At 35.3% G+C, this 25,655-nt stretch overlaps 2 protein-coding genes across 2 annotated transcripts; both read left to right on the top strand.

The window, feature by feature from the left end:
* Nucleotides 1–9,359: 9,359 nt before the first annotated feature.
* On the top strand, nt 9,360–11,691 carry LOC113772342. The gene is made up of 2 exons (XM_027316933.1): nt 9,360–9,424; nt 10,147–11,691. The coding sequence occupies exon 2, from the start codon at nt 10,152–10,154 to the stop codon at nt 11,481–11,483; it is 1,332 nt and encodes a 443-aa protein (XP_027172734.1). The 5' UTR covers nt 9,360–9,424; nt 10,147–10,151; the 3' UTR covers nt 11,484–11,691.
* A 7,212-nt stretch (nt 11,692–18,903) lies between these two features.
* Nucleotides 18,904–21,255, top strand: LOC113772338. Its single transcript, XM_027316931.1, has 2 exons — nt 18,904–18,968; nt 19,691–21,255. Exon 2 carries the CDS (start codon nt 19,696–19,698, stop codon nt 21,025–21,027), a length of 1,332 nt encoding a protein of 443 aa, XP_027172732.1. The 5' UTR covers nt 18,904–18,968; nt 19,691–19,695; the 3' UTR covers nt 21,028–21,255.
* The last annotated feature ends 4,400 nt before the right edge of the window (nt 21,256–25,655 follow it).

Genomic DNA, 25,655 nt, shown 5'->3' with positions numbered 1-25,655 from the left:
ATTGCACAACCATGATCAATTAATATGAGATGAGAAGGAGATGTTCAGTATAGATAAGGATGAGAAGTTCTATTTGGTTCTAAGTGTTGGTAGTGTCTTGTAGAGTGAAAGAGTAAACCTGACCGATGGCTATTTTTCACTTAGCTATTTTTCACTAAAGTGTTTAATACCGATTCCACTCCTGTTCTTTGTTTATTGACTTTGAATAAAATTTCAATTCCTTAGATTTCCCCCCTTACTTGTTTGGTAGCAAAATTCCAAACAAACTTTTTTAGTTTCCAACTTTTTAGTTGAAATATAATTTTACTAATACATTATTACTTGCTACTTTTAAATATTTTTGTGAAAATATTCATAATGGGTGAGAAAATCTTTTTGCAATACTGCAAGTGGTAAAAGCACCTTGGTTCTACTTCAAATAGTTAATTTTTTTTAATGACATCAAATAGCAGATTCGATATTAATATTGATATCACTTTCTCCAAATTATGAAACTAAATTACAACAACTTATTTATCTTTCTTTCCATTATTTTCCCCCAATACTCCAGCATTTTTTTTTAGTTATTTTATACTAAGGAGACATTTGTTTCAATGGTTAATTTCACTTTACATTATTGCACTAGTATTGATTTGCAAGACAAAACTTGAGTTCCTAACAGTTAAAAAATTCATTAGAGAGCAAATACAAAATAACAGTTGCTATAGTGTATAAAAATTTTAAATCAGATAGTGACAAGAGCGAGTTGTCACTAACTACTTCCATCATTATCAATGACAACAACGGCCAAGTTGTCAAAGAAGAAGGGGGAATTATTACTGACAACATTTACAAAGTCGCCGTAGATGTAGTTTGGCGCACTCTGGTGGGAGTCCAACTGTGACGACAATCTAAGATCATCACTGGTGCCTTTGCTCCTTTCAGTCAATTGTGACAACTTTTCATATTATGGCTAATGGGCCCCATTTTGTGACAACTAATTTTCATCACTAGAAAATGTTGTCACTAATAACCAAATTTCTTGTAATGAGTTTTCAAGAAATATCTTTTGGAGATTTCAAGACACAACTTGCACCAACTTTAACATGATTGATTGGAACTTGATTCTTCTATAAATGGGCGGCCATTTAAGACACATTTTTGCATAACTTTGGAGTCTAGAAAAACTACACAAGATGTAGTCTTTACTATAATTTCCTAGTTTATTAGTGTAGTAGCTCTTAGTATAGCTAGTTTCATCCAATTCTTATATGTAGCTAGACAGATGAAATTGAAAATGAAGATGGACAATTTGGAACTCAAGTGACATAGATGACATCTCTTCTATCACCTTATTTCTTGTATTGATTCTCATGTTTAATAAATATACAAGTTTGGTTCTTGTTTGCAATTCCTTTATGTCTTGCTACTTTGTAAACCTAGGGAATGGATGAACTACTATGATTGTTAGGTGAAGTTTTCATGGTTATTTGAACTGATTTCTTAAACAAGTTATTTAACACTTTTGTTGTTACAATCGTGATTAATTTGAATCCATTAATTGTGATTATATAAAGGTGTTGTTTCGTTAATAACCATTGCAATCCAATACTAGTTTATGGAAGCGCTAAGCCTAGGGAATTATCTCACTAATTTAGAGTTACACCTTTGTGACTTTAGTGGTTTGTTCCACGTAATTTCATAGAATTTAATAAATCTATAACTACTCTCATATCACATTCGTAGGTACAAAATAGTTATAGGTTTGGCTGGTATACTTGTAAAAGCATATATCATGTACCTTTGGAAACTACACCATAATTAGCCAAGGTAAATGGACTCATTTAATCCGTAATTTCACTTGCAAGATTAGTTAGTAAATCCGTAACCTAGAACCTCTTTGTTATTTTTTTACTATTTTTATTTCATGTTAAGTAGTATAGATTTATTTGCTTTACTTATGATAGTCTAAATAATAAAGATGAAAACTACTGGTAGTTGATAATCTTCCTTGTGGGATCACATCTTATTATCACTATATTCATTTGACCCCGTATACTTGCGTTAAATTGAGGTAATTGGACTTAATTTAATTGATAATTGGAAATATATAACTTAAAAGCCTAAACCAAGTCAAGTTTTTGGTACCGTTGTCGGGGAAGATTTGGTTCAATATTAGTGCTAAGAACAACTTTAATAGTTTAGACATTTTTACTTACTCTTTTTTGTCGTGTCTAGTGTCTTATTTGTCGTATTATAGTATCTTGTCGAGTCCTTGTTTTGTGTTTAGTGTCTTATTTTGTTTGTGTTTTATTAGCTATTCTTCCTGACTAATCTTACTTTTGAATGTTTGAAGGCATTTTTAGGTTTCAAGAAGTATAGTCACAAGACATAGGTCAAGGCTTGAGAGAGGGAAGTTTGGCAATGGACCCCGACTACTTCTAATGCTTCTACTATGTGGAATTGCTCAAGTTTGTCTAATGATTTACAAATTGACCCTATTATAAATGATGGGAATGATGCATGTGAAATTAGATATCTTTTTGATGATAATGATGACCCTAAATATTATTTTCATGAGAAAGTGTTCATTTCATAAGATAATGTCTTTCGAACTAATGATAAATCTCAGGAAATGAACATCAATAATTTAATATTATTTAAATGAAATGAATTGTTTCTTTGCCCTAGTCCTTTTTGATTATTTCCATTTTTTCTATAGATGAATGCGGAGTACGCATAGTCGCATATAACAATTAAACTCATTCCACAGTCAAATTTTACATTTATGAATTCCTAATACCCCACACGTGATTTACTACAAGTATACAGGTTGAGATTGAGTACAGGGTATTAAGGGTCGAACCCATAGGGAAGATTGTTAATTACCGATAGTTTTTGAACTATTTTATTATCTAAACTACCACAAGTGCAAAAAATTAAATCTAAACTATAAACATGAAATAAAAGTAATGAAAATAACAATAGAAAACTCCTAGAGATATGGAACCTTAAATCTCCTTTGCAAAACTTTAATGTTAGAGTACCAAACTGAGAGTTTCTTGCTTCTAGGGTTTCGTCCTAGGGTTGCCGTCTAGGTTTTGTTGTCACTCTGATGGCTGCCTCGGCAGCCCTTTCAGCCAATAGTTGGAGGGCTAGCACCACCTTTTGTAAGGTCCTTTGCGGACATTGTTTAACAGCACCCATGGCCGGTACCAATTGCCAATCCAGTAATCACTCGTTCCTTCATTTCGGATCAACCTTCCATCGTGCAGGAAGCTACAACATACAAAGGTAAACCTATTGTTTTCTTTTCCAAAGAACATGTTCATGTCTTGGCTAGCCCTTTTAGATATGCATTGGTGCGAAAATTCTCAAAAGGGAGACCAAGTCTGGAGTTGCTGCACAAGGATTTCCATGCTGTCGGTTTGAAGGGAACTTTCTCTATTGGACTGCTAGACCATCGTCATGTCTTAATACGGTTTGATTGTAAAGAGGATTACCTCCGTTGCTGGTTGCATGGAGTTTGGATGTTTCAAGGATTCCCTATGAGAACCTTTAAGTGGATGCCTTCTTTCTCTACTTTTCATTTGAGTTATTCTGGTTATTCATTGGTCTCCCATCTCCAATTACGAAGAGAGCTTTTTCTTCTTCTTTAATAGATACTTTAGACAGAGAGATGTCTAAACCTTTTTCATTGGCAAGTAAACTTTCCAACTCACTTAAGGTTGGCGGTAATAAGATCCTTGTATTCTGGTCTTAAACTGTGGACAATAATTCTCCGCATTCTGGTCTCTGTGATTGCATTTTGGGAATCCAATTTGGATATTTCATCACAAATTGATTTCACCTTAGAGAAATATTGACCTAGTGTCATATTTTGCTGACATTGGTGCGAAAATTCTCAAAAGGGAGACCAAGTCTGGAGTTGCTGCACAAGGATTTCCATGCTGTCGGTTTGAAGGGAACTTTCTCTATTGGACTGCTAGACCATCGTCATGTCTTAATACGGTTTGATTGTAAAGAGGATTACCTCCGTTGCTGGTTGCATGGAGTTTGGATGTTTCAAGGATTCCCTATGAGAACCTTTAAGTGGATGCCTTCTTTCTCTACTTTTCATTTGAGTTATTCTGGTTATTCATTGGTCTCCCATCTCCAATTACGAAGAGAGCTTTTTCTTCTTCTTTAATAGATACTTTAGACAGAGAGATGTCTAAACCTTTTTCATTGGCAAGTAAACTTTCCAACTCACTTAAGGTTGGCGGTAATAAGATCCTTGTATTCTGGTCTTAAACTGTGGACAATAATTCTCCGCATTCTGGTCTCTGTGATTGCATTTTGGGAATCCAATTTGGATATTTCATCACAAATTGATTTCACCTTAGAGAAATATTGACCTAGTGTCATATTTTGCTGAGAAATTGATAGTAATACATTTTGAGCTTTTGGAATTTTGCATCCTTGGTCTTTGCAAAAAGTATTGTGAGTATGTTCCATGCCTACTTTGGTGTCTCGGTGTCTTTGATCCGCTGTAGCAAATCATCTTCTACAGCCATTGTCAAAGCATATATGGCTTTGCCAACTTTAACTTTCCACTTTTTAAGTGGCTCTGCCTCCGTTGGCAGTGTTGTATCATCTCCACCAACAATGATCCACAAGTTTCATCCCAACAAGTAGAACTTCATATGAGTACTCTAAGAACCATAGTTGTTAGAATTGATACTTAATTTATCAATATTTCCAACCGAGATGGCAACTTCCGCCATAATTAATTTTATGACTTACACTTTAATAATTGTGTGATATCAAATATATTTCACAGTATTTCACTGTGCTTCTAGAGAATCTCCTCTCGTACCGGTCCAACAGGTTGCAAAATAAAATTTTATCAAGAGCAAGTCCAGGATAGACCCTTTCTGATACTAGATTGTTGAGTTGTGATAGGCTCTAATACCAAATTAATTGATTAAATCCACTAATAAGGGAGACACACGAACAATTTTATTACACTCAAAGTGTATACAATAACAACACTCGCAAAATAAACATATAATAGACATTGCTAAAGTGAGTCTCACTCTTGAGAATATCTGCTCTAATTTATTAGAGCCTCACTTGAGATATCTACTCAAAACACTAACAGAAAGTTGCACTCTAAATATCAAAACACTCTCTAAGCTCTAATTCTATTTGAGCTCTTGTTATTCTCGTATGAGAATGGAATGCTAAGAATGGCAAATGAGCTCCCTATTTATACTAGTGAATGATAAGTGACTAATTTACGTAATAATTGTATGATATTTTATATTATTTTTAGTCACTTTGGGTATATTATTGGAAGAAAATGATTTATTTTGGCTATAATTGGTATAAAATGCTTTTGTTCAATTAAATGAGGTTTTTATCACTTTTTACTTGGATTTTGTGTATTTTGACAGTTTTGACACATTTTCGTATTTCGGCTATAACTTGAGCTACAATGATCGGATTGAGATGATTCTTGAACCTATTTGAAGATAAGAGATATATCTACAACTTTGGTGAAGACATCTAAATCCAGTTTAAAGGTTTTCTAGGTCAAAATGCCGAATTACAATAGCAAATTTCTACTGGTCGAAACTGGAACAGGGCAATGAGCAGGTAAGGGTATTCCGGTCATTTCTCAGCCTACACAGATCCAAATGAGGTGATTCTTGATGCATAGGAAAGCTAACTCAAAGGGCTACAAGTTTCATGTTTTGGTAAAGAGCTAAATCAGCTTTTATCATCAAGAAAAGTTCAGTGGAAGTTGATGCAAAATCGGAGCAGAGCTGGAAATTGAACCAGAAGTGACCAAATGGTCACTGTAGCAATCCGGCCGGAATTTGGCCGGATTTGTGGCCGGATTCCTGGCCGGATTGTGGTCAGAAAAGGCTGCTTTGTACGCGTAAAACTCAATTTCACCTCCACCAACTCACATGCGTTGCTAGACATGTGAGAAACATCTCCAGCTGTAAAAGGAAGGTGGAGGCCTCATTTCTTGACCATCTTTCATCATAAAATAGCCAAGATTGCAAGATTGAAGAGAGATTGGAGTTCATAGCAGGAAAATAGAGAGTGAGCTACGGGAGAAAGCTTGAAGCTGCAGAAATGTAGCTCTTTCATCTCCCTAGTGTTAGTTTAGCTTAGTATAGAGTAGTGTAGCTTTTCCATTCTTGTTTATTATCTAGATTAGGATGAAGATGGAGGATGAAGAAGGCAAGGAAGAAAGCTCATGTGACAAGGGTTGTATTCCTTCCAAACTCTTTATCTTTTGTATTTGATTCCAAGTTTAGTTAATATACAAGTTCTGGATTTTGTGTTCATTATGTGTTTCTAAAGTTTAAGCCTTGGGTTTGGTTGAACTTTCTATAATTGTTAGTGTTTATTATTTGGTTATTTGACTGCTATGATTTGAGCAAGTTATTTAGCACTTTGGCTCTTTAAATCATGATTAATCTGGTACCATTGATTGTGATTATTTAAGGTGTTGTTTCTGCAATGAAAATTGAGATTTAACACTAGTTCAAGAAGTGCTAAACATAGGGAGTACACTCACGAAAGTAGAGGTGCACTTATGTGGTTTTTAGTGATTCATTTCATGTAATTTCATTGAAGAAATGAACTTGTAGCTAATTTCATAACCATGAGAATAGGTATGGATTAGTTATAAGTATAATTGATTCACTACGAAAGTAGGATTCAAATGCATAAGGAAATTACACCATAACTAGCCTAGATGTAGTACTCAATGATCCAAATATAGCACTTGCATGAGTAGTTAGGGATACCACAACCTAAGGAGCTTTTATTTGTTATTTTGTATAATTTCAGTAGGTTAAATTTGTTATAATTCATTGATAGTCTAAATAATAGAGAAGCTTTAGTAATACCGGTAATTGTTCACTCTTCCTTGTGGGATCGACCCGATATATACCCTAAACTACTAGTTGATCTGTATACTTGCAGTGAACGGGTGTAATTCGGTATTTTTTAGCTTGCACGTATGTAAAATACCCGTCAAGTTTTTGGCGCCGTTGCCGGGGAAGATTTGGCAATATCGGTGTGAAGAGCAACTTTATTAGTTTAGACATTTTATTAGTTATAGTGTGAATGTTATTTTCTGTTATTTTAGTGTTTTTATGTGTATGTGTTTTATAACCTATTCTTCTTACTAATCTTGCTCTTAAGTTGTTTAAAAGCAATTTTAGGTAATGAGAAGGGTAGGTCAATTTGGAGGACAATGCTTGAGAAATGGAGGTTTGACAATGGATGGTTACCAAGTGCAAAGCTCCTTCAACAGAGGTAACCAAGAATTTACTAAATGTATGTCTTTTGAAGATGGTTTAAGGTGCTTAAAGGCAAAATTTGATGTAATTAAGTTACAAGTTCAAATGGACACCATGATGCATGAAATTGAGCAGAGGAGGAATGTTAATGTTTTTAATTCTTATCATGTGATTTGTGACTTGTGTGGAGGTTATCATGCTACTAATACATGTATGCAAGCACAAAATGTGGATTATTATGATGAATTAGAGCATTACAATCCTTGTTTTGATCAATATAGTGCTAATTGGAGCAATTCTCCTGCTTATGGTTGGAATAATCAATGTGCATATAGTGATTTTGAAAATTTTTATGATTACCAACTTGAAAGTGTCCAATATGAATCAAAACCATCTTGGGAGTTGGCAATAGAGAAGTTAGCTAATGCACCTCTGCCTTGGGAGTTGGAAAGTGAACCATTAGCTAATGATTCTAATGCATTTTGGGAGCTAGCTGCAAAAAATTATTCTAATCAATTTGATTCAGCAATAGAAAAGCTAGCAAATGCAACTTCTGACCGTTTTGATAGGATTGAAGAAAGGTTAGATGAATTAGCTTCTCACTTTGGTGATATACATGAGCAATTGAATGTATTGTGTGAAGTTATTTCTTCTAATAATTTGCAAAATGATCCTAGCATGAATGGTGGAAATGTTGTATGTGAAAATGGATTGCATTTGGATGAAAATGATGAATCTCAATTGTGTTTCAATGAGCAAATGTCCATTTCACATGATAATATCTTTGGAACTAACTTTGAGCCTCAAGAGGTGAGTTTTAAGGACTCATTTTTCACCCCTCTTGAGGAGTGCATTGAAAGTATAGGTTCTAAAGGTATTCCTGCCCAAGATACTCTCATAACATTTCCTTTGGTAAGTTCTCAAGTGGTGCATGTTCAAGGTAATATCTATGAAACACTTGGAATATGTAAATCACTTCCATTTCTCACATCATTAGATCATGTGGCTTTTGCTATAAAGTCACCTTTTAATGATCCACCACGACCTAAAATGGTGGATTATTCGTTAACTAAACCTCCTTGAAAAATGAGGTGATATAGTCAAGCTAATGACTATAAACAAGCGCTAGTTGGGAGGCAACCCAACGAATTTTTTTTAGTAAGTTTAAGTGTTTAATTAGTGTTTTTGTGTGTTTTAAAGGTGGCAATGGCAATGGTTTATGCAATGTGTTTCAAGTGCAGAAGAACTTATAAGGAAGCAAAAAGGGAGTTTTCTTGTTCATTTGATCCAATTCATGCATTTGAAGTGCTTAATTCTAAAGTTATATTGATGCATGATTTCATGTTTCAAGGAGCAATTGGTTGAGAAAGCACAAATTTTATGTTTAAGGTGAGTAATAAAAAAAAAACTTTTGAAAATGGAAAGTGGAAGGAAAAACTGCAGAAATAAAAAATTTCTGCAGCAAATCCGGCCTCAAATCCGGCCATAAACTGGCCGGATTCATGGCCGGATTATCAGGGGAAGAAAAAATCAAATTTTCGGAGCTACTGCCTCATATCCGGCCGTTAATCCGGCAGGAAATCCGGCCAGTTTCTGGCCGGATATGCAGAGTTAAAAAAAAAAAAAAAAAAAAAAAAAAAAAAAAAAAAAAAAAAAAAAAAAAACAATCCGGCCAAAAATCCGCCGAATTTAGGCCGGATTGAGAGGAAAAATCGAAAAAAAAAAAAAAAAAATTTGTGGCTACTGGCCAGTATCCGGCCGATAATCCGGCCGAATATCCGGCCGGAAACTGGCCGGATTCTGGCCGGTTTTGCGCACTAAAGCGCGGATTCCCTCATTTCTTTTCTTCCTCCTTTCTTCAACCTCCACACACACTCACACCTTGAACACACACTACTCCTAAAAACCCTCTTTTCACCATCCAATCTCCAAACTAAATACACCAAAACATTTCTCTTTTCCTTGTGAGTTGATTCCATAGCTTAAATTCCTTCAAAAACAAGTTCTAATTCGGATTTGAGCTTGAGAAGAACAAGGGTTTCAAATTTTTGAACTCTTCATTTGGGTTCAAATTGGAGTGAAATTTTTGGGGGTTTCTTCACCATTTGCACCATTAATCATCTACCAACAAGTTTGAGGTAACAAATCTTCACCAAATGTTATCATTTGAATTTTGTCAATTTTCACTTTTTCCTATTTTTGGGCAATTTCGAATTTTTTTTCATTTTGTGAAGTTTGATGCTTTTTATGATGTTATTGAGCTTATTGATGATTATTGGTGATGTTTAACTCATGGGTTTGAGATTATTTGGTGAATTTAGCAATTTTAAGCTAATCTTGAGGATTACTTTGATTTGATCATTATTAGCTAAATTTTTGGGGCAATTGGATTGAAGAAAATTGTATGAGAGTAATGGATTGGTCTAGGATATTTACATGCTAAATTTAGGCTTAATTAGCTTATCCTTTGATTTTTGGCATGTTTATTCTAGAAAATTTGATTAAAGTTGAATTAATGACCTTTTTAAGTCTAAACTCATGGTTAAGGTGCTTTTTAGCATTTCATTATGCTTATTTAGGTCATTAAGTTGGGAATAAGTTGTGTGATTGTTTAATTGCTTTCTCTACCTATTTGGACATTTTATGCTTAAGTGTTTTATTTGGAAAAAAATGAAAGAAGCATTTGTTGTTGATAATCAATTGTAAAGTCTTGCTTGTGAAGTTAATTGCTAATTATTATGTGAGTAAGTTGATAAGATTGGCTAATTAAAGATAAAGAGGTAAAAGTGAATGAGTTTTCATTATCTTTACTTAGCAATGTACCTATTAAATGAAGTTAACATTTAATAATTTTAATTAGGTACAATGGCTCGCACTAAGAAAGGTGCAGTGAAATCTCCTCCTCCTAACAAGAGAGGAGAAGCTTCGACGTCTAGACAACCGCGCTTGAAAAGAAAAGCAAGTAGACGTCTACAGCTTGAGGACGAGCCATCATCTGGAGAGGATACTCAACAACAAGAGGAACAAGATGCACAAGGGGACCAAGAGGAGGAAGTCCCTTATGATAAGTCGCGCTTCACCTCCGCCGAAAATGAAGCTTGGTACAATGCTAGGAGGGGAGCTAAGGTATTGGTGGAAAAGGATGTCACCTCGGATGCCGAGGAGGTCTACCATCTCAAGGCCTCCTTTGCCAAATTGGGATGGGAAAATTTCTTTAACATCCCAAACTTCTATTATGAGGAGCTTGTCCGAGAATTCTATGCAAATGTGGAGGACAAGAAGGTTTTTCACTACGACACGGAGGTGATTACTAGTACAGTGCGAGGGAGAAAAGTTCGAGTCCATAGAGCTGATTTGGAGCGCTATCTTCATGTTTCGGATGTGGGGCGCAAGGTAGATTTGAAGAAAGCCTTCAAACCCAATGATTTGGACTCTTGGAACATGCTAGAGGCACTTGTACGTTTGGGGGTTGAGTACAAGGCTACTCGAACGACGGGGCGATATTCGGTATTGACTTCATCATTTCCGGAGTCGCAACGTCTCCTTATTTACCTATTTGCCGCCAATATCATTCCGAGGGCAAGTGGAACCAATGAGGCGCGCACAAGTGACATCTATTTCTTGGATAAAATGAAGCATGGCTTAGGAAACATCCAAGGCATTCCATTGGGAAGCATTATCACCAACCACATGTGGGCTGTGGTTCGCAGTAACGACATCAAACATGCTTTCCCGTATCCTCGGTTCTTGACCTTCGAGTTTCAAAGGGTTGGAGTGGATTTTTCTAACGCTTTCCCTACAGGTCTCAAGAAGAAGGACGTCTTTACATTGGATTTTTGCAGGTTCATTTTGAAGAGTAAAGACGGCGGTGGTCCTTCAACTCAAGGAGGTGCTCAAGGGGACATTAGGCAAGAGGAGGAAGTTGAAATTGAACGAATTGAAGGGGCTCAAGGGGTTGAGACAACTACCCCGCCGGTCTCAAATGAACCGTCTTCCTCACGGCCTCCAACCTCACCTCAAGACACTCGGTCGTTTTTCAAGAAGATAATGGACAAGCTGCTTTGTGTCGAGGCTGAGGTAAAGAAAAGCCGCCAAGAGAATAAGCAGAATTCCGAGCGTCTTCGTCGCATCGAGACCAAGCTGGGTATTGAAGCTCCTCCGACTCCACCATCTTCACCTGACCAAGCGACTACTTGAGGGAGTGCTCGTCACCTAGTGACATTGCCACTAGTTTTTCTTTTCTATTCCGTAGTGCTTGTGATGTTTAATTTTTAGTGATTTTTCTTATTTCTTTTGTGTGAACTAATTCAAGTGATCTTCATCTCTGTTGTGGTTTTAAGGATTTCGGACTACTTAAGATTGGAAATTCATCACTTGGACATGGATTCGGATTGCGCAAGTTCAATTGAGCAGTATTTTCTTTTACTCTTTATTTATTTTCCTTTTCTCACATTGAGGACAATGTGAAGTTTAAGTGTGGGGGAGGAAATATTTGAACTTGCAAATACTTTCTATGTGATGATATTTTGTGGATTTAAATGCTTAGAAATGTTAGAATTGTGTTTGAATTATTTGCCATGTGGATAATTTGATTGAAATTGGGTTTGTTGGCAGGGAGTTTTCTTCCATTTATATGGGGAAACTCCGTCAAAATTTTTCTAACATCTTGTCCAATATTTCACTATGGCCCAAAAGTTCTTCAATTTTTTCATTTTTATTTCAAAAAGGGCCAAAGTATTCCAACCTTAAGTGTTTAATTCTTCCAATTGTTGAAACTTTATATGTATTTTGGAAAGTTTAGTCCTCATTTAACTTGAAAATGGTTATTATGCAATTAGGATTTTTGCATTTTAGAAAGTATATTTGGTAAAGTGAGGAAAATTATGCCTATAATTTTATATGTTTAATGAAATTTCTTCTCTTTACTTAATTTTATAAGTAAGTGATTGATATAGTTGATAAAAGGTTATACTCCTCCTTTGATTGTTCTTATATATTTTCTAAGAGGGAATATCTATTTATTGTCCTTTATTTTTGAAGAAAAAAAGTAGAAAAGAAAAAAAGAAAAGTAAAAAAAAAAAAGAGAAAAGAAAAGAAAGTAAATAAAAATTGTTCTACTCCAATGATTCTCGTACCAAGTAACCGGGGGTTGGTATCTACAAATGTCGACATTCGCGTAAAAAGGTACTTGAATTAAGAGTATGCATAGCAACTTGAATAAGTGAAATGTTGAGTAACCGGGGATCTTCACCTAAAAGTGTCGATTTTCGCGTAAAAAGACATTCTCACTATTTAAGTAAAACCAGTATGAATAAATCCCTCTTAGTTGTAAAATTTTGAGAAAAAGATGATTATAGGAGGAGGAAGGCTATAAATCGACTATGTGATTTGCTTATTTGTGAAATTAGGTTAGGGTAAGAGATTACGTTTAACTTGTTGAATTAAGGTATACTTATCTTTCCTTTACTTGATATTATGAGTATTTAATGTAATTTGAATAATTGTATAATGATTATTTTTCAGGTCATGAGGAATTAAATTTGACAAAAGTGCATATATTGTTTCACCTCTTAAATCATTGTAGTTGATTATGTGTGGATTGCTTGAGGACAAGCAATGATTTAAGTGTAGGGGAGTTTGATAAGTGACTAATTTACGTAATAATTGTATGATATTTTATATTATTTTTAGTCACTTTGGGTATATTATTGGAAGAAAATGATTTATTTTGGCTATAATTGGTATAAAATGCTTTTGTTCAATTAAATGAGGTTTTTATCACTTTTTACTTGGATTTTGTGTATTTTGACAGTTTTGACACATTTTCGTATTTCGGCTATAACTTGAGCTACAATGATCGGATTGAGATGATTCTTGAACCTATTTGAAGAAGTGGTGTATATTCAAGGTAATATCTATGAAACACTTGGGATAGGTAAGTCACTTCCATTTCTCACATCATTAGATCATGTGGCTTTTGCTATAAAGTCACCATTTAATGATCCACCACGACCAAAAATGGTGGATTATTCGCTAACAAAGCCTCCTTGAAAAAATGAGGTGAAATAGTCAAGCTATTGACTTTAAAGAAGCGCTTATTGGGAGGCAACCCAATGCTTGTTTAAGTTAGTGTTACTTTGGAGTGATTTTATGTTTAAAGCATAAGTTTGAGTAATTTTGTTGTTTTTCATTTGTAGGTTTTGGAAAAGTGACCAAATGAGGTGAAAAAGGCGAAGTTTGATCAAAGATCTCAATACCTCAAATTCAGTAATTGTGGTTTTTGATGCATTAAAGAGGTTTAGAATGCATGTTTAGATCATTTTACATGTGCGTGAATGGTTTATTTTGACATAGAAATGATCTAGGGTGTATTTTGAATAATTGGGGTCAAACTGAAAATTGCAAAAATTCTGCAATAAGTGCAGATTCAATGGATCCGAGCTCGGATCCATATGGATCCGAGGCCTCGGATCCACTTCTGCAATCAGAAAAAAATTCGAACTTCTTGATCCGAGCTCACTCACACTGATCCGACCTCGGATCCTTTCAAAAACGACCTCGGATCCTTTTAAAAACGAAGGCTTGGATCACTTTTCAACTCCACTTTTCTTCATGTTGGCTTGTTTTTAGTAAGTTTTAGTTCTTCGATTAATGTTTTTGTGTGTTTTGTAGGTGGCAATGGCAAGAGTTCATGCAAATTGATAAGTGACTAATTTACGTAATAATTGTATGATATTTTATATTATTTTTAGTCACTTTGGGTATATTATTGGAAGAAAATGATTTATTTTGGCTATAATTGGTATAAAATGCTTTTGTTCAATTAAATGAGGTTTTTATCACTTTTTACTTGGATTTTGTGTATTTTGACAGTTTTGACACATTTTCGTATTTCGGCTATAACTTGAGCTACAATGATCGGATTGAGATGATTCTTGAACCCATTTGAAGATAAGAGATATATCTACAACTTTGGTGAAGACATCTAAATCCAGTTTAAAGGTTTTCTAGGTCAAAATGCCGAATTACAATAGCAAATTTCTACTGGTCGAAACTGGAACAGGGCAATGAGCAGGTAAGGGTATTCCGGTCATTTCTCAGCCTACACAGATCCAAATGAGGTGATTCTTGATGCATAGGAAAGCTAACTCAAAGGGCTACAAGTTTCATGTTTTGGTAAAGAGCTAAATCAGCTTTTATCATCAAGAAAAGTTCAGTGGAAGTTGATGCAAAATCGGAGCAGAGCTGGAAATTGAACCAGAAGTGACCAAATGGTCACTGTAGCAATCCGGCCGGAATTTGGCCGGATTTGTGGCCGGATTCCTGGCCGGATTGTGGTCAGAAAAGGCTGCTTTGTACGCGTAAAACTCAATTTCACCTCCACCAACTCACATGCGTTGCTAGACATGTGAGAAACATCTCCAGCTGTAAAAGGAAGGTGGAGGCCTCATTTCTTGACCATCTTTCATCATAAAATAGCCAAGATTGCAAGATTGAAGAGAGGTTGGAGTTCATAGCAGGAAAATAGAGAGTGAGCTACGGGAGAAAGCTTGAAGTTGCAGAAATGTAGCTCTTTCATCTCTCTAGCGTTAGTTTAGCTTAGTATAGTGTAGTATAGTCTGTCCATTCTTGTTTATTATCTAGATTAGGATGAAGATGGAGGATGAAGAAGGCAAGGAAGAAAGCTCATGTGACAAGGGTTGTATTCCTTCCAAACTCTTTATCTTTTGTATTTGATTCCAAGTTTAGTTAATATACAAGTTCTGGATTTTGTGTTCATTATGTGTTTCTAAAGTTTAAGCCTTGGGTTTGGTTGACCTTTCTATAATTGTTAGTGTTTATTATTTGGTTATTTGACTGCTATGATTTGAGCAAGTTATTTAGCACTTTGGCTCTTTAAATCATGATTAATCTGGTACCATTGATTGTGATTATTTAAGGTGTTGTTTCTGCAATGAAAATTGAGATTTAACACTAGTTCAAGAAGTGCTAAACATAGGGAGTACACTCACGAAAGTAGAGGTGCACTTATGTGGTTTTTAGTGATTCATTTCATGTAATTTCACTGAAGAAATGAACTTGTAGCTAATTTCATAACCATGAGAATAGGTATGGATTAGTTATAAGTATAATTGATTCACTACGAAAGTAGGATTCAAATGCATAAGGAAATTACACCATAACTAGCCTAGATGTAGTAATTAATGATCCAAATATAGTACTTGCATGAGTAGTTAGGGATACCACAACCTAAGGAGCTTTCATTTGTTATTTTGTATAATTTCAGTAGGTTAAATTTGTTATAATTCATTGATAGTCTAAATAATAGAGAAGCTTTAGTAATACCGGTAATTGTTCACTCTTCCTTGTGGGATCGACCCGATATATACCCTAAACTACTAGTTGATCTGTATACTTGCAGTGAACGGGTGTAATTCGGTATTTTTTAGCTTGCACGTATGTAAAATACCCGTCAAGTTTTTGGTTAGGCAAGGAAGAAAGCTCATGTGACAAGGGTTGTATTCCTTCCAAACTCTTTATCTTTTGTACTTGATTCCAAGTTTAGTTAATATACAAGTTCTGGATTTTGTGTTTAATATGTGTATCTAAAGTTTAAGCCTTGGGTTTGGTTGAACTTTCTATAATTGTTAGTGTTTATTATTTGGTTATTTGACTGCTATGATTTGAGCAAGTTATTTAGCACTTTGGCTTCTTAAATCATGATTAATCTGGTACCATTGATTGTGATTATCTAAGGTGTTATTTCTGCAATGAAAATTGAGACTTAACACTAGTTCAAGAAGTGCTAAACATAGGGAGTACACTCACGAAAGTAGAGGTGCACCTATGTGGTTTTTAGTGATTCATTTCATGTAATTTCACTGAAGAAATGAACTTGTAGCTAATTTCATAACCATGAGAATAGGTATGAATTAGTTATAAGTATAATTGATTCACTACGAAAGTAGGATTCAAATGCATAAGGAAATTTCACCATAATTAGCCTAGATGTAGTAATTAATGATCCAAATATAGCACTTGCATGAGTAGTTGGGGATACCATAACCTAAGGAGCTTTCATTTGTCATTTTGTATAATTTCAGTAGGATAAATTTGTTATAATTCATTGATAGTCTAAATAATAGAGAAGCTTTAGTAATACCGGTAATTGTTCACTCTTCCTTGTGGGATCGACCCGATATATACCCTAAACTACTAGTTGATCTGTATACTTGCAGTGAACGGGTGTAATTCGGTATTTTTTAGCTTGCACGTATGTAAAATACCCGTCAAGTTTTTGGCGCCGTTGCCGGGGAAGATTTGGCAATATCGGTGTGAAGAGCAACTTTATTAGTTTAGACATAATATTAGTTATAGTGTGAATGTTATTTTCTGTTATTTTAGTGTTTTTATGTGTATGTGTTTTATAACCTATTCTTCTTACTAATTTTGCTCTTAAGTTGTTTAAAAGCAATTTTAGGTGATGAGAAGAGTAGGTCAATTTGGAGGACAATGCTTGAGAAGTGGGGGTTTGGCAATGGATGGTTACCAAGTGCAAAGCTCCTTCAACAGAGGTAACCAAGAATTTACTGAATGTATGTCTTTTGAAGATGGTTTAAGGTGCTTAAAGGCAAAATTTGATGTAATTAAGTTACAAGTTCAAATGGACACCATGATGCATGAAATTGAGCAAGGGAGGAATGCTAATGCTTTTAATTCTTATCATGTGATTTGTGACTTGTGTGGAGGTTATCATGCTACTAATACATGTATGCAAGCACAAAATGTGGATTATTATGATGAATTAGAGCATTACAATCCTTGTTTTGATCAATATAGTGCTAATTGGAGCAATTCTCCTGCTTATGGTTGGAATAATCAATGTGCATATAGTGATTTTGAAAATTTTTATGATTACCAACTTGAAAGTGTCCAATATGAATCAAAACCATCTTGGGAGTTGGCAATAGAGAAGTTAGCTAATGCACCTCTGCCTTGGGAGTTAGAAAGTGAACCATTAGCTAATGATTCTAATGCATTTTGGGAGCTAGCTGCAAAAAATTATTCTAATCAATTTGATTCAGCAATAGAAAAGCTAGCAAATGCAACTTCTGACCGTTTTGATAGGATTGAAGAAAGGTTAGATGAATTAGCTTCTCACTTTGGTGATATACATGAGCAATTGAATGTATTGTGTGAAGTTATTTCTTCTAATAATTTGCAAAATGATCCTAGCATGAATGGTGGAAATGTTGTATGTGAAAATGGATTGCATTTGGATGAAAATGATGAATCTCAATTGTGTTTCAATGAGCAAATGTCCATTTCACATGATAATATCTTTGGAACTAACTTTGAGCCTCAAGAGGTGAGTTTTAAGGACTCATTTTTCACCCCTCTTGAGGAGTGCATTGAAAGTATAGGTTCTAAAGGTATTCCTGCCCAAGATACTCTCATAACATTTCCTTTGGTAAGTTCTCAAGTGGTGCATGTTCAAGGTAATATCTATGAAACACTTGGAATATGTAAATCACTTCCATTTCTCACATCATTAGATCATGTGGCTTTTGCTATAAAGTCACCTTTTAATGATCCACCACGACCTAAAATGGTGGATTATTCGTTAACTAAACCTCCTTGAAAAATGAGGTGATATAGTCAAGCTAATGACTATAAACAAGCGCTAGTTGGGAGGCAACCCAACGAATTTTTTTTAGTAAGTTTAAGTGTTTAATTAGTGTTTTTGTGTGTTTTAAAGGTGGCAATGGCAATGGTTTATGCAATGTGTTTCAAGTGCAGAAGAACTTATAAGGAAGCAAAAAGGGAGTTTTCTTGTTCATTTGATCCAATTCATGCATTTGAAGTGCTTAATTCTAAAGTTATATTGATGCATGATTTCATGTTTCAAGGAGCAATTGGTTGAGAAAGCACAAATTTTATGTTTAAGGTGAGTAATAAAAAAAAAACTTTTGAAAATGGAAAGTGGAAGGAAAAACTGCAGAAATAAAAAATTTCTGCAGCAAATCCGGCCTCAAATCCGGCCATAAACTGGCCGGATTCATGGCCGGATTATCAGGGGAAGAAAAAATCAAATTTTCGGAGCTACTGCCTCATATCCGGCCGTTAATCCGGCAGGAAATCCGGCCAGTTTCTGGCCGGATATGCAGAGTTAAAAAAAAAAAAAAAAAAAAAAAAAAAAAACAATCCGGCCAAAAATCCGGCCGAATTTAGGCCGGATTGTAGCCGGATTTACCGCGAAAAAAAATTTGCTGGCTCACTGGCCAGTATCCGGCCGATAATCCGGCCGATATCCGGCCGGAAACTGGCCGGATTCTGGCCGGTTTCGCGCACTAAGGGGAATCCGCGCGCGGATTCCCTCATTTCTTTTCTTCCTCCTTTCTTCAACCTCCACACACACTCACACCTTGAACACACACTACTCCTAAAAACCCTCTTTTCACCATCCAATCTCCAAACTAAATACACCAAAACATTTCTCTTTTCCTTGTGAGTTGATTCCATAGCTTAAATTCCTTCAAAAACAAGTTCTAATTCGGATTTGAGCTTGAGAAGAACAAGGGTTTCAAATTTTTGAACTCTTCATTTGGGTTCAAATTGGAGTGAAATTTTTGGGGGTTTCTTCACCATTTGCACCATTAATCATCTACCAACAAGTTTGAGGTAACAAATCTTCACCAAATGTTATCATTTGAATTTTGTCAATTTTCACTTTTTCCTATTTTTGGGCAATTTCGAATTTTTTTTCATTTTGTGAAGTTTGATGCTTTTTATGATGTTATTGAGCTTATTGATGATTATTGGTGATGTTTAACTCATGGGTTTGAGATTATTTGGTGAATTTAGCAATTTTAAGCTAATCTTGAGGATTAATTTGATTTGATCATTATTAGCTAAATTTTTGGGGCAATTGGATTGAAGAAAATTGTATGAGAGTAATGGATTGGTCTAGGATATTTACATGCTAAATTTAGGCTTAATTAGCTTATCCTTTGATTTTTGGCATGTTTATTCTAGAAAATTTGATTAAAGTTGAATTAATGACCTTTTTAAGTCTAAACTCATGGTTAAGGTGCTCTTTAGCATTTCATTATGCTTATTTAGGTCATTAAGTTGGGAATAAGTGGTGTGATTGTTTAATTGCTTTCTCTACCTATTTGGACATTTTATGCTTAAGTGTTTTATTTGGAAAAAAATGAAAGAAGCATTTGTTGTTGATAATCAATTGTAAAGTCTTGCTTGTGAAGTTAATTGCTAATTATTATGTGAGTAAGTTGATAAGATTGGCTAATTAAAGATAAAGAGGTAAAAGTGAATGAGTTTTCATTATCTTTACTTAGCAATGTACCTATTAAATGAAGTTAACATTTAATAATTTTAATTAGGTACAATGGCTCGCACTAAGAAAGGTGCAGTGAAATCTCCTCCTCCTAACAAGAGAGGAGAAGCTTCGACGTCTAGACAACCGCGCTTGAAAAGAAAAGCAAGTAGACGTCTACAGCTTGAGGACGAGCCATCATCTGGAGAGGATACTCAACAACAAGAGGAACAAGATGCACAAGGGGACCAAGAGGAGGAAGTCCCTTATGATAAGTCGCGCTTCACCTCCGCCGAAAATGAAGCTTGGTACAATGCTAGGAGGGGAGCTAAGGTATTGGTGGAAAAGGATGTCACCTCGGATGCCGAGGAGGTCTACCATCTCAAGGCCTCCTTTGCCAAATTGGGATGGGAAAATTTCTTTAACATCCCAAACTTCTATTATGAGGAGCTTGTCCGAGAATTCTATGCAAATGTGGAGGACAAGAAGGTTTTTCACTACGACACGGAGGTGATTACTAGTACAGTGCGAGGGAGAAAAGTTCGAGTCCATAGAGCTGATTTGGAGCGCTATCTTCATGTTTCGGATGTGGGGCGCAAGGTAGATTTGAAGAAAGCCTTCAAACCCAATGATTTGGACTCTTGGAACATGCTAGAGGCACTTGTACGTTTGGGGGTTGAGTACAAGGCTACTCGAACGACGGGGCGATATTCGGTATTGACTTCATCATTTCCGGAGTCGCAACGTCTCCTTATTTACCTATTTGCCGCCAATATCATTCCGAGGGCAAGTGGAACCAATGAGGCGCGCACAAGTGACATCTATTTCTTGGATAAAATGAAGCATGGCTTAGGAAACATCCAAGGCATTCCATTGGGAAGCATTATCACCAACCACATGTGGGCTGTGGTTCGCAGTAACGACATCAAACATGCTTTCCCGTATCCTCGGTTCTTGACCTTCGAGTTTCAAAGGGTTGGAGTGGATTTTTCTAACGCTTTCCCTACAGGTCTCAAGAAGAAGGACGTCTTTACATTGGATTTTTGCAGGTTCATTTTGAAGAGTAAAGACGGCGGTGGTCCTTCAACTCAAGGAGGTGCTCAAGGGGACATTAGGCAAGAGGAGGAAGTTGAAATTGAACGAATTGAAGGGGCTCAAGGGGTTGAGACAACTACCCCGCCGGTCTCAAATGAACCGTCTTCCTCACGGCCTCCAACCTCACCTCAAGACACTCGGTCGTTTTTCAAGAAGATAATGGACAAGCTGCTTTGTGTCGAGGCTGAGGTAAAGAAAAGCCGCCAAGAGAATAAGCAGAATTCCGAGCGTCTTCGTCGCATCGAGACCAAGCTGGGTATTGAAGCTCCTCCGACTCCACCATCTTCACCTGACCAAGCGACTACTTGAGGGAGTGCTCGTCACCTAGTGACATTGCCACTAGTTTTTCTTTTCTATTCCGTAGTGCTTGTGATGTTTAATTTTTAGTGATTTTTCTTATTTCTTTTGTGTGAACTAATTCAAGTGATCTTCATCTCTGTTGTGGTTTTAAGGATTTCGGACTACTTAAGATTGGAAATTCATCACTTGGACATGGATTCGGATTGCGCAAGTTCAATTGAGCAGTATTTTCTTTTACTCTTTATTTATTTTCCTTTTCTCACATTGAGGACAATGTGAAGTTTAAGTGTGGGGGAGGAAATATTTGAACTTGCAAATACTTTCTATGTGATGATATTTTGTGGATTTAAATGCTTAGAAATGTTAGAATTGTGTTTGAATTATTTGCCATGTGGATAATTTGATTGAAATTGGGTTTGTTGGCAGGGAGTTTTCTTCCATTTATATGGGGAAACTCCGTCAAAATTTTTCTAACATCTTGTCCAATATTTCACTATGGCCCAAAAGTTCTTCAATTTTTTCATTTTTATTTCAAAAAGGGCCAAAGTATTCCAACCTTAAGTGTTTAATTCTTCCAATTGTTGAAACTTTATATGTATTTTGGAAAGTTTAGTCCTCATTTAACTTGAAAATGGTTATTATGCAATTAGGATTTTTGCATTTTAGAAAGTATATTTGGTAAAGTGAGGAAAATTATGCCTATAATTTTATATGTTTAATGAAATTTCTTCTCTTTACTTAATTTTATAAGTAAGTGATTGATATAGTTGATAAAAGGTTATACTCCTCCTTTGATTGTTCTTATATATTTTCTAAGAGGGAATATCTATTTATTGTCCTTTATTTTTGAAGAAAAAAAGTAGAAAAGAAAAAAAGAAAAGTAAAAAAAAAAAAGAGAAAAGAAAAGAAAGTAAATAAAAATTGTTCTACTCCAATGATTCTCGTACCAAGTAACCGGGGGTTGGTATCTACAAATGTCGACATTCGCGTAAAAAGGTACTTGAATTAAGAGTATGCATAGCAACTTGAATAAGTGAAATGTTGAGTAACCGGGGATCTTCACCTAAAAGTGTCGATTTTCGCGTAAAAAGACATTCTCACTATTTAAGTAAAACCAGTATGAATAAATCCCTCTTAGTTGTAAAATTTTGAGAAAAAGATGATTATAGGAGGAGGAAGGCTATAAATCGACTATGTGATTTGCTTATTTGTGAAATTAGGTTAGGGTAAGAGATTACGTTTAACTTGTTGAATTAAGGTATACTTATCTTTCCTTTACTTGATATTATGAGTATTTAATGTAATTTGAATAATTGTATAATGATTATTTTTTCAGGTCATGAGGAATTAAATTTGACAAAAGTGCATATATTGTTTCACCTCTTAAATCATTGTAGTTGATTATGTGTGGATTGCTTGAGGACAAGCAATGATTTAAGTGTGGGGGAGTTTGATAAGTGACTAATTTACGTAATAATTGTATGATATTTTATATTATTTTTAGTCACTTTGGGTATATTATTGGAAGAAAATGATTTATTTTGGCTATAATTGGTATAAAATGCTTTTGTTCAATTAAATGAGGTTTTTATCACTTTTTACTTGGATTTTGTGTATTTTGACAGTTTTGACACATTTTCGTATTTCGGCTATAACTTGAGCTACAATGATCGGATTGAGATGATTCTTGAACCTATTTGAAGATAAGAGATATATCTACAACTTTGGTGAAGACATCTAAATCCAGTTTAAAGGTTTTCTAGGTCAAAATGCCGAATTACAATAGCAAATTTCTACTGGTCGAAACTGGAACAGGGCAATGAGCAGGTAAGGGTATTCCGGTCATTTCTCAGCCTACACAGATCCAAATGAGGTGATTCTTGATGCATAGGAAAGCTAACTCAAAGGGCTACAAGTTTCATGTTTTGGTAAAGAGCTAAATCAGCTTTTATCATCAAGAAAAGTTCAGTGGAAGTTGATGCAAAATCGGAGCAGAGCTGGAAATTGAACCAGAAGTGACCAAATGGTCACTGTAGCAATCCGGCCGGAATTTGGCCGGATTTGTGGCCGGATTCCTGGCCGGATTGTGGTCAGAAAAGGCTGCTTTGTACGCGTAAAACTCAATTTCACCTCCACCAACTCACATGCGTTGCTAGACATGTGAGAAACATCTCCAGCTGTAAAAGGAAGGTGGAGGCCTCATTTCTTGACCATCTTTCATCATAAAATAGCCAAGATTGCAAGATTGAAGAGAGGTTGGAGTTCATAGCAGGAAAATAGAGAGTGAGCTACGGGAGAAAGCTTGAAGTTGCAGAAATGTAGCTCTTTCATCTCTCTAGCGTTAGTTTAGCTTAGTATAGTGTAGTATAGTCTGTCCATTCTTGTTTATTATCTAGATTAGGATGAAGATGGAGGATGAAGAAGGCAAGGAAGAAAGCTCATGTGACAAGGGTTGTATTCCTTCCAAACTCTTTATCTTTTGTATTTGATTCCAAGTTTAGTTAATATACAAGTTCTGGATTTTGTGTTCATTATGTGTTTCTAAAGTTTAAGCCTTGGGTTTGGTTGAACTTTCTATAATTGTTAGTGTTTATTATTTGGTTATTTGACTGCTATGATTTGAGCAAGTTATTTAGCACTTTGGCTCTTTAAATCATGATTAATCTGGTACCATTGATTGTGATTATTTAAGGTGTTGTTTCTGCAATGAAAATTGAGATTTAACACTAGTTCAAGAAGTGCTAAACATAGGGAGTACACTCACGAAAGTAGAGGTGCACTTATGTGGTTTTTAGTGATTCATTTCATGTAATTTCACTGAAGAAATGAACTTGTAGCTAATTTCATAACCATGAGAATAGGTATGGATTAGTTATAAGTATAATTGATTCACTACGAAAGTAGGATTCAAATGCATAAGGAAATTACACCATAACTAGCCTAGATGTAGTAATTAATGATCCAAATATAGCACTTGCATGAGTAGTTGGGGATACCATAACCTAAGGAGCTTTCATTTGTCATTTTGTATAATTTCAGTAGGATAAATTTGTTATAATTCATTGATAGTCTAAATAATAGAGAAGCTTTAGTAATACCGGTAATTGTTCACTCTTCCTTGTGGGATCGACCCGATATATACCCTAAACTACTAGTTGATCTGTATACTTGCAGTGAACGGGTGTAATTCGGTATTTTTTTAGCTTGCACGTATGTAAAATACCCGTCACAAATGATCTCAATTGCAAAGGTGTTTATATTAAGGCAAAAAGGGAGTTTTCATGTTCAATTGCTGCATTTCATGCATTTAAAGTGTTTCATGTTTAAGTTATATTCATGCATGATCATGTTAAATTTGAATTTTATTCAAAGAACATGAAGTAGGTTGAATGTGGAAGGTTGGCCAAGCAAATTTGGAGGAAAAACTGCAGAAAACAGCTTTTTCTGCAGCAAATCCGGCCATAAATCCGGCCAAATGTTGGCCGGATTGAAGGCCGGATAGTCAGGGGAGAAAAGAAAATTTTTTCGAGCATTCTGGACAGAATCCGGCCAAAATCCACTGTAGCAAATCCGGCCAACAATCCGGCCGGAAATCTGGCCAGAAAGTGGCCGGATATGCAACAGTAAAAAAAATAAAAAATAAAATAAAAAAATTTCTGCCCAGAATCCCTCCACGAATCCCTCCAATTTCTGGCCGGATTTTGAACAGTAACCAGCGTAAGATGAATCCGTTTCACGGATTCCTCACAATTTTTCTCCCTTCTTCTTCAACCCAACTCACACACTAACACCTCAAACACACACCACTCACTAAAACACCACTTTTCACCATTTAATCTTCAAATAACCTTCACCAAATCACTTTCTCCTATCCTCTAGAGTGAATTTCATAGTTCATATTTTTTCAAAAACAACTCTAAAGTGGTTTCAAGCTTACCATTAGTTAGGGTTCTACCTTCTTGAAATCACTCAATTGAGGTCAAATTGGAGTAAGTTTCTTGAGGGTTTTCACATCATATTGATCTCTAAACATCACCAAACCACCTTGAGGTAACAATTCTTCACCTAACTTTGTTATTTGAATTTTGCCATGAATGAATATTTTCTATTTTTAGGCAATTTTTAATATGTGAAGTTAGGTGCATTTATTTCAGCTTATTGATGCTATTGGTGATTGTTAGTGATAACTATATTTTGTGATTTGCATTTATTGTACTTATTTGGTGAATTCTTGCTAGTTTTATGCTTAATTTGGCTTGGTGACCAAGTTGCATATTAAGTGGCCAATGTAGCATTTTAATTAGCTTAGTGGGAGTTTTTTTTATATTTATGTGAGTAATTTAGATTATCTAATGAATGAAAAGGTGCTTGATTGAATGATTTTGTGAATTCTTAGGTAATTCTAAAAGAAGAGGTGAATTGAAGATGACCTTAATTGATGAAATTCATAAATGCATTTACAATTTTTGTGGTTCAATAGTTTTTAGTATTTCATGAATTTTCACGAAGGTCATTTATATTTTGGTTTGGTGTGTTTGCCTCCATTTTGAAATTACTTTTGTACTTGAGGGGATTTGATCATTGATGACAAAATGTATAAATGGAACTTATTTTGTTCATGATTGTGGATTTTTTGT

This window comes from Coffea eugenioides, chromosome 5, assembly GCF_003713205.1.
Source record: "Coffea eugenioides isolate CCC68of chromosome 5, Ceug_1.0, whole genome shotgun sequence".
NCBI classification, from domain to species: domain Eukaryota; kingdom Viridiplantae; phylum Streptophyta; class Magnoliopsida; order Gentianales; family Rubiaceae; genus Coffea; species Coffea eugenioides.
This window is presented reverse-complemented; position numbering and strand designations above follow the sequence as displayed.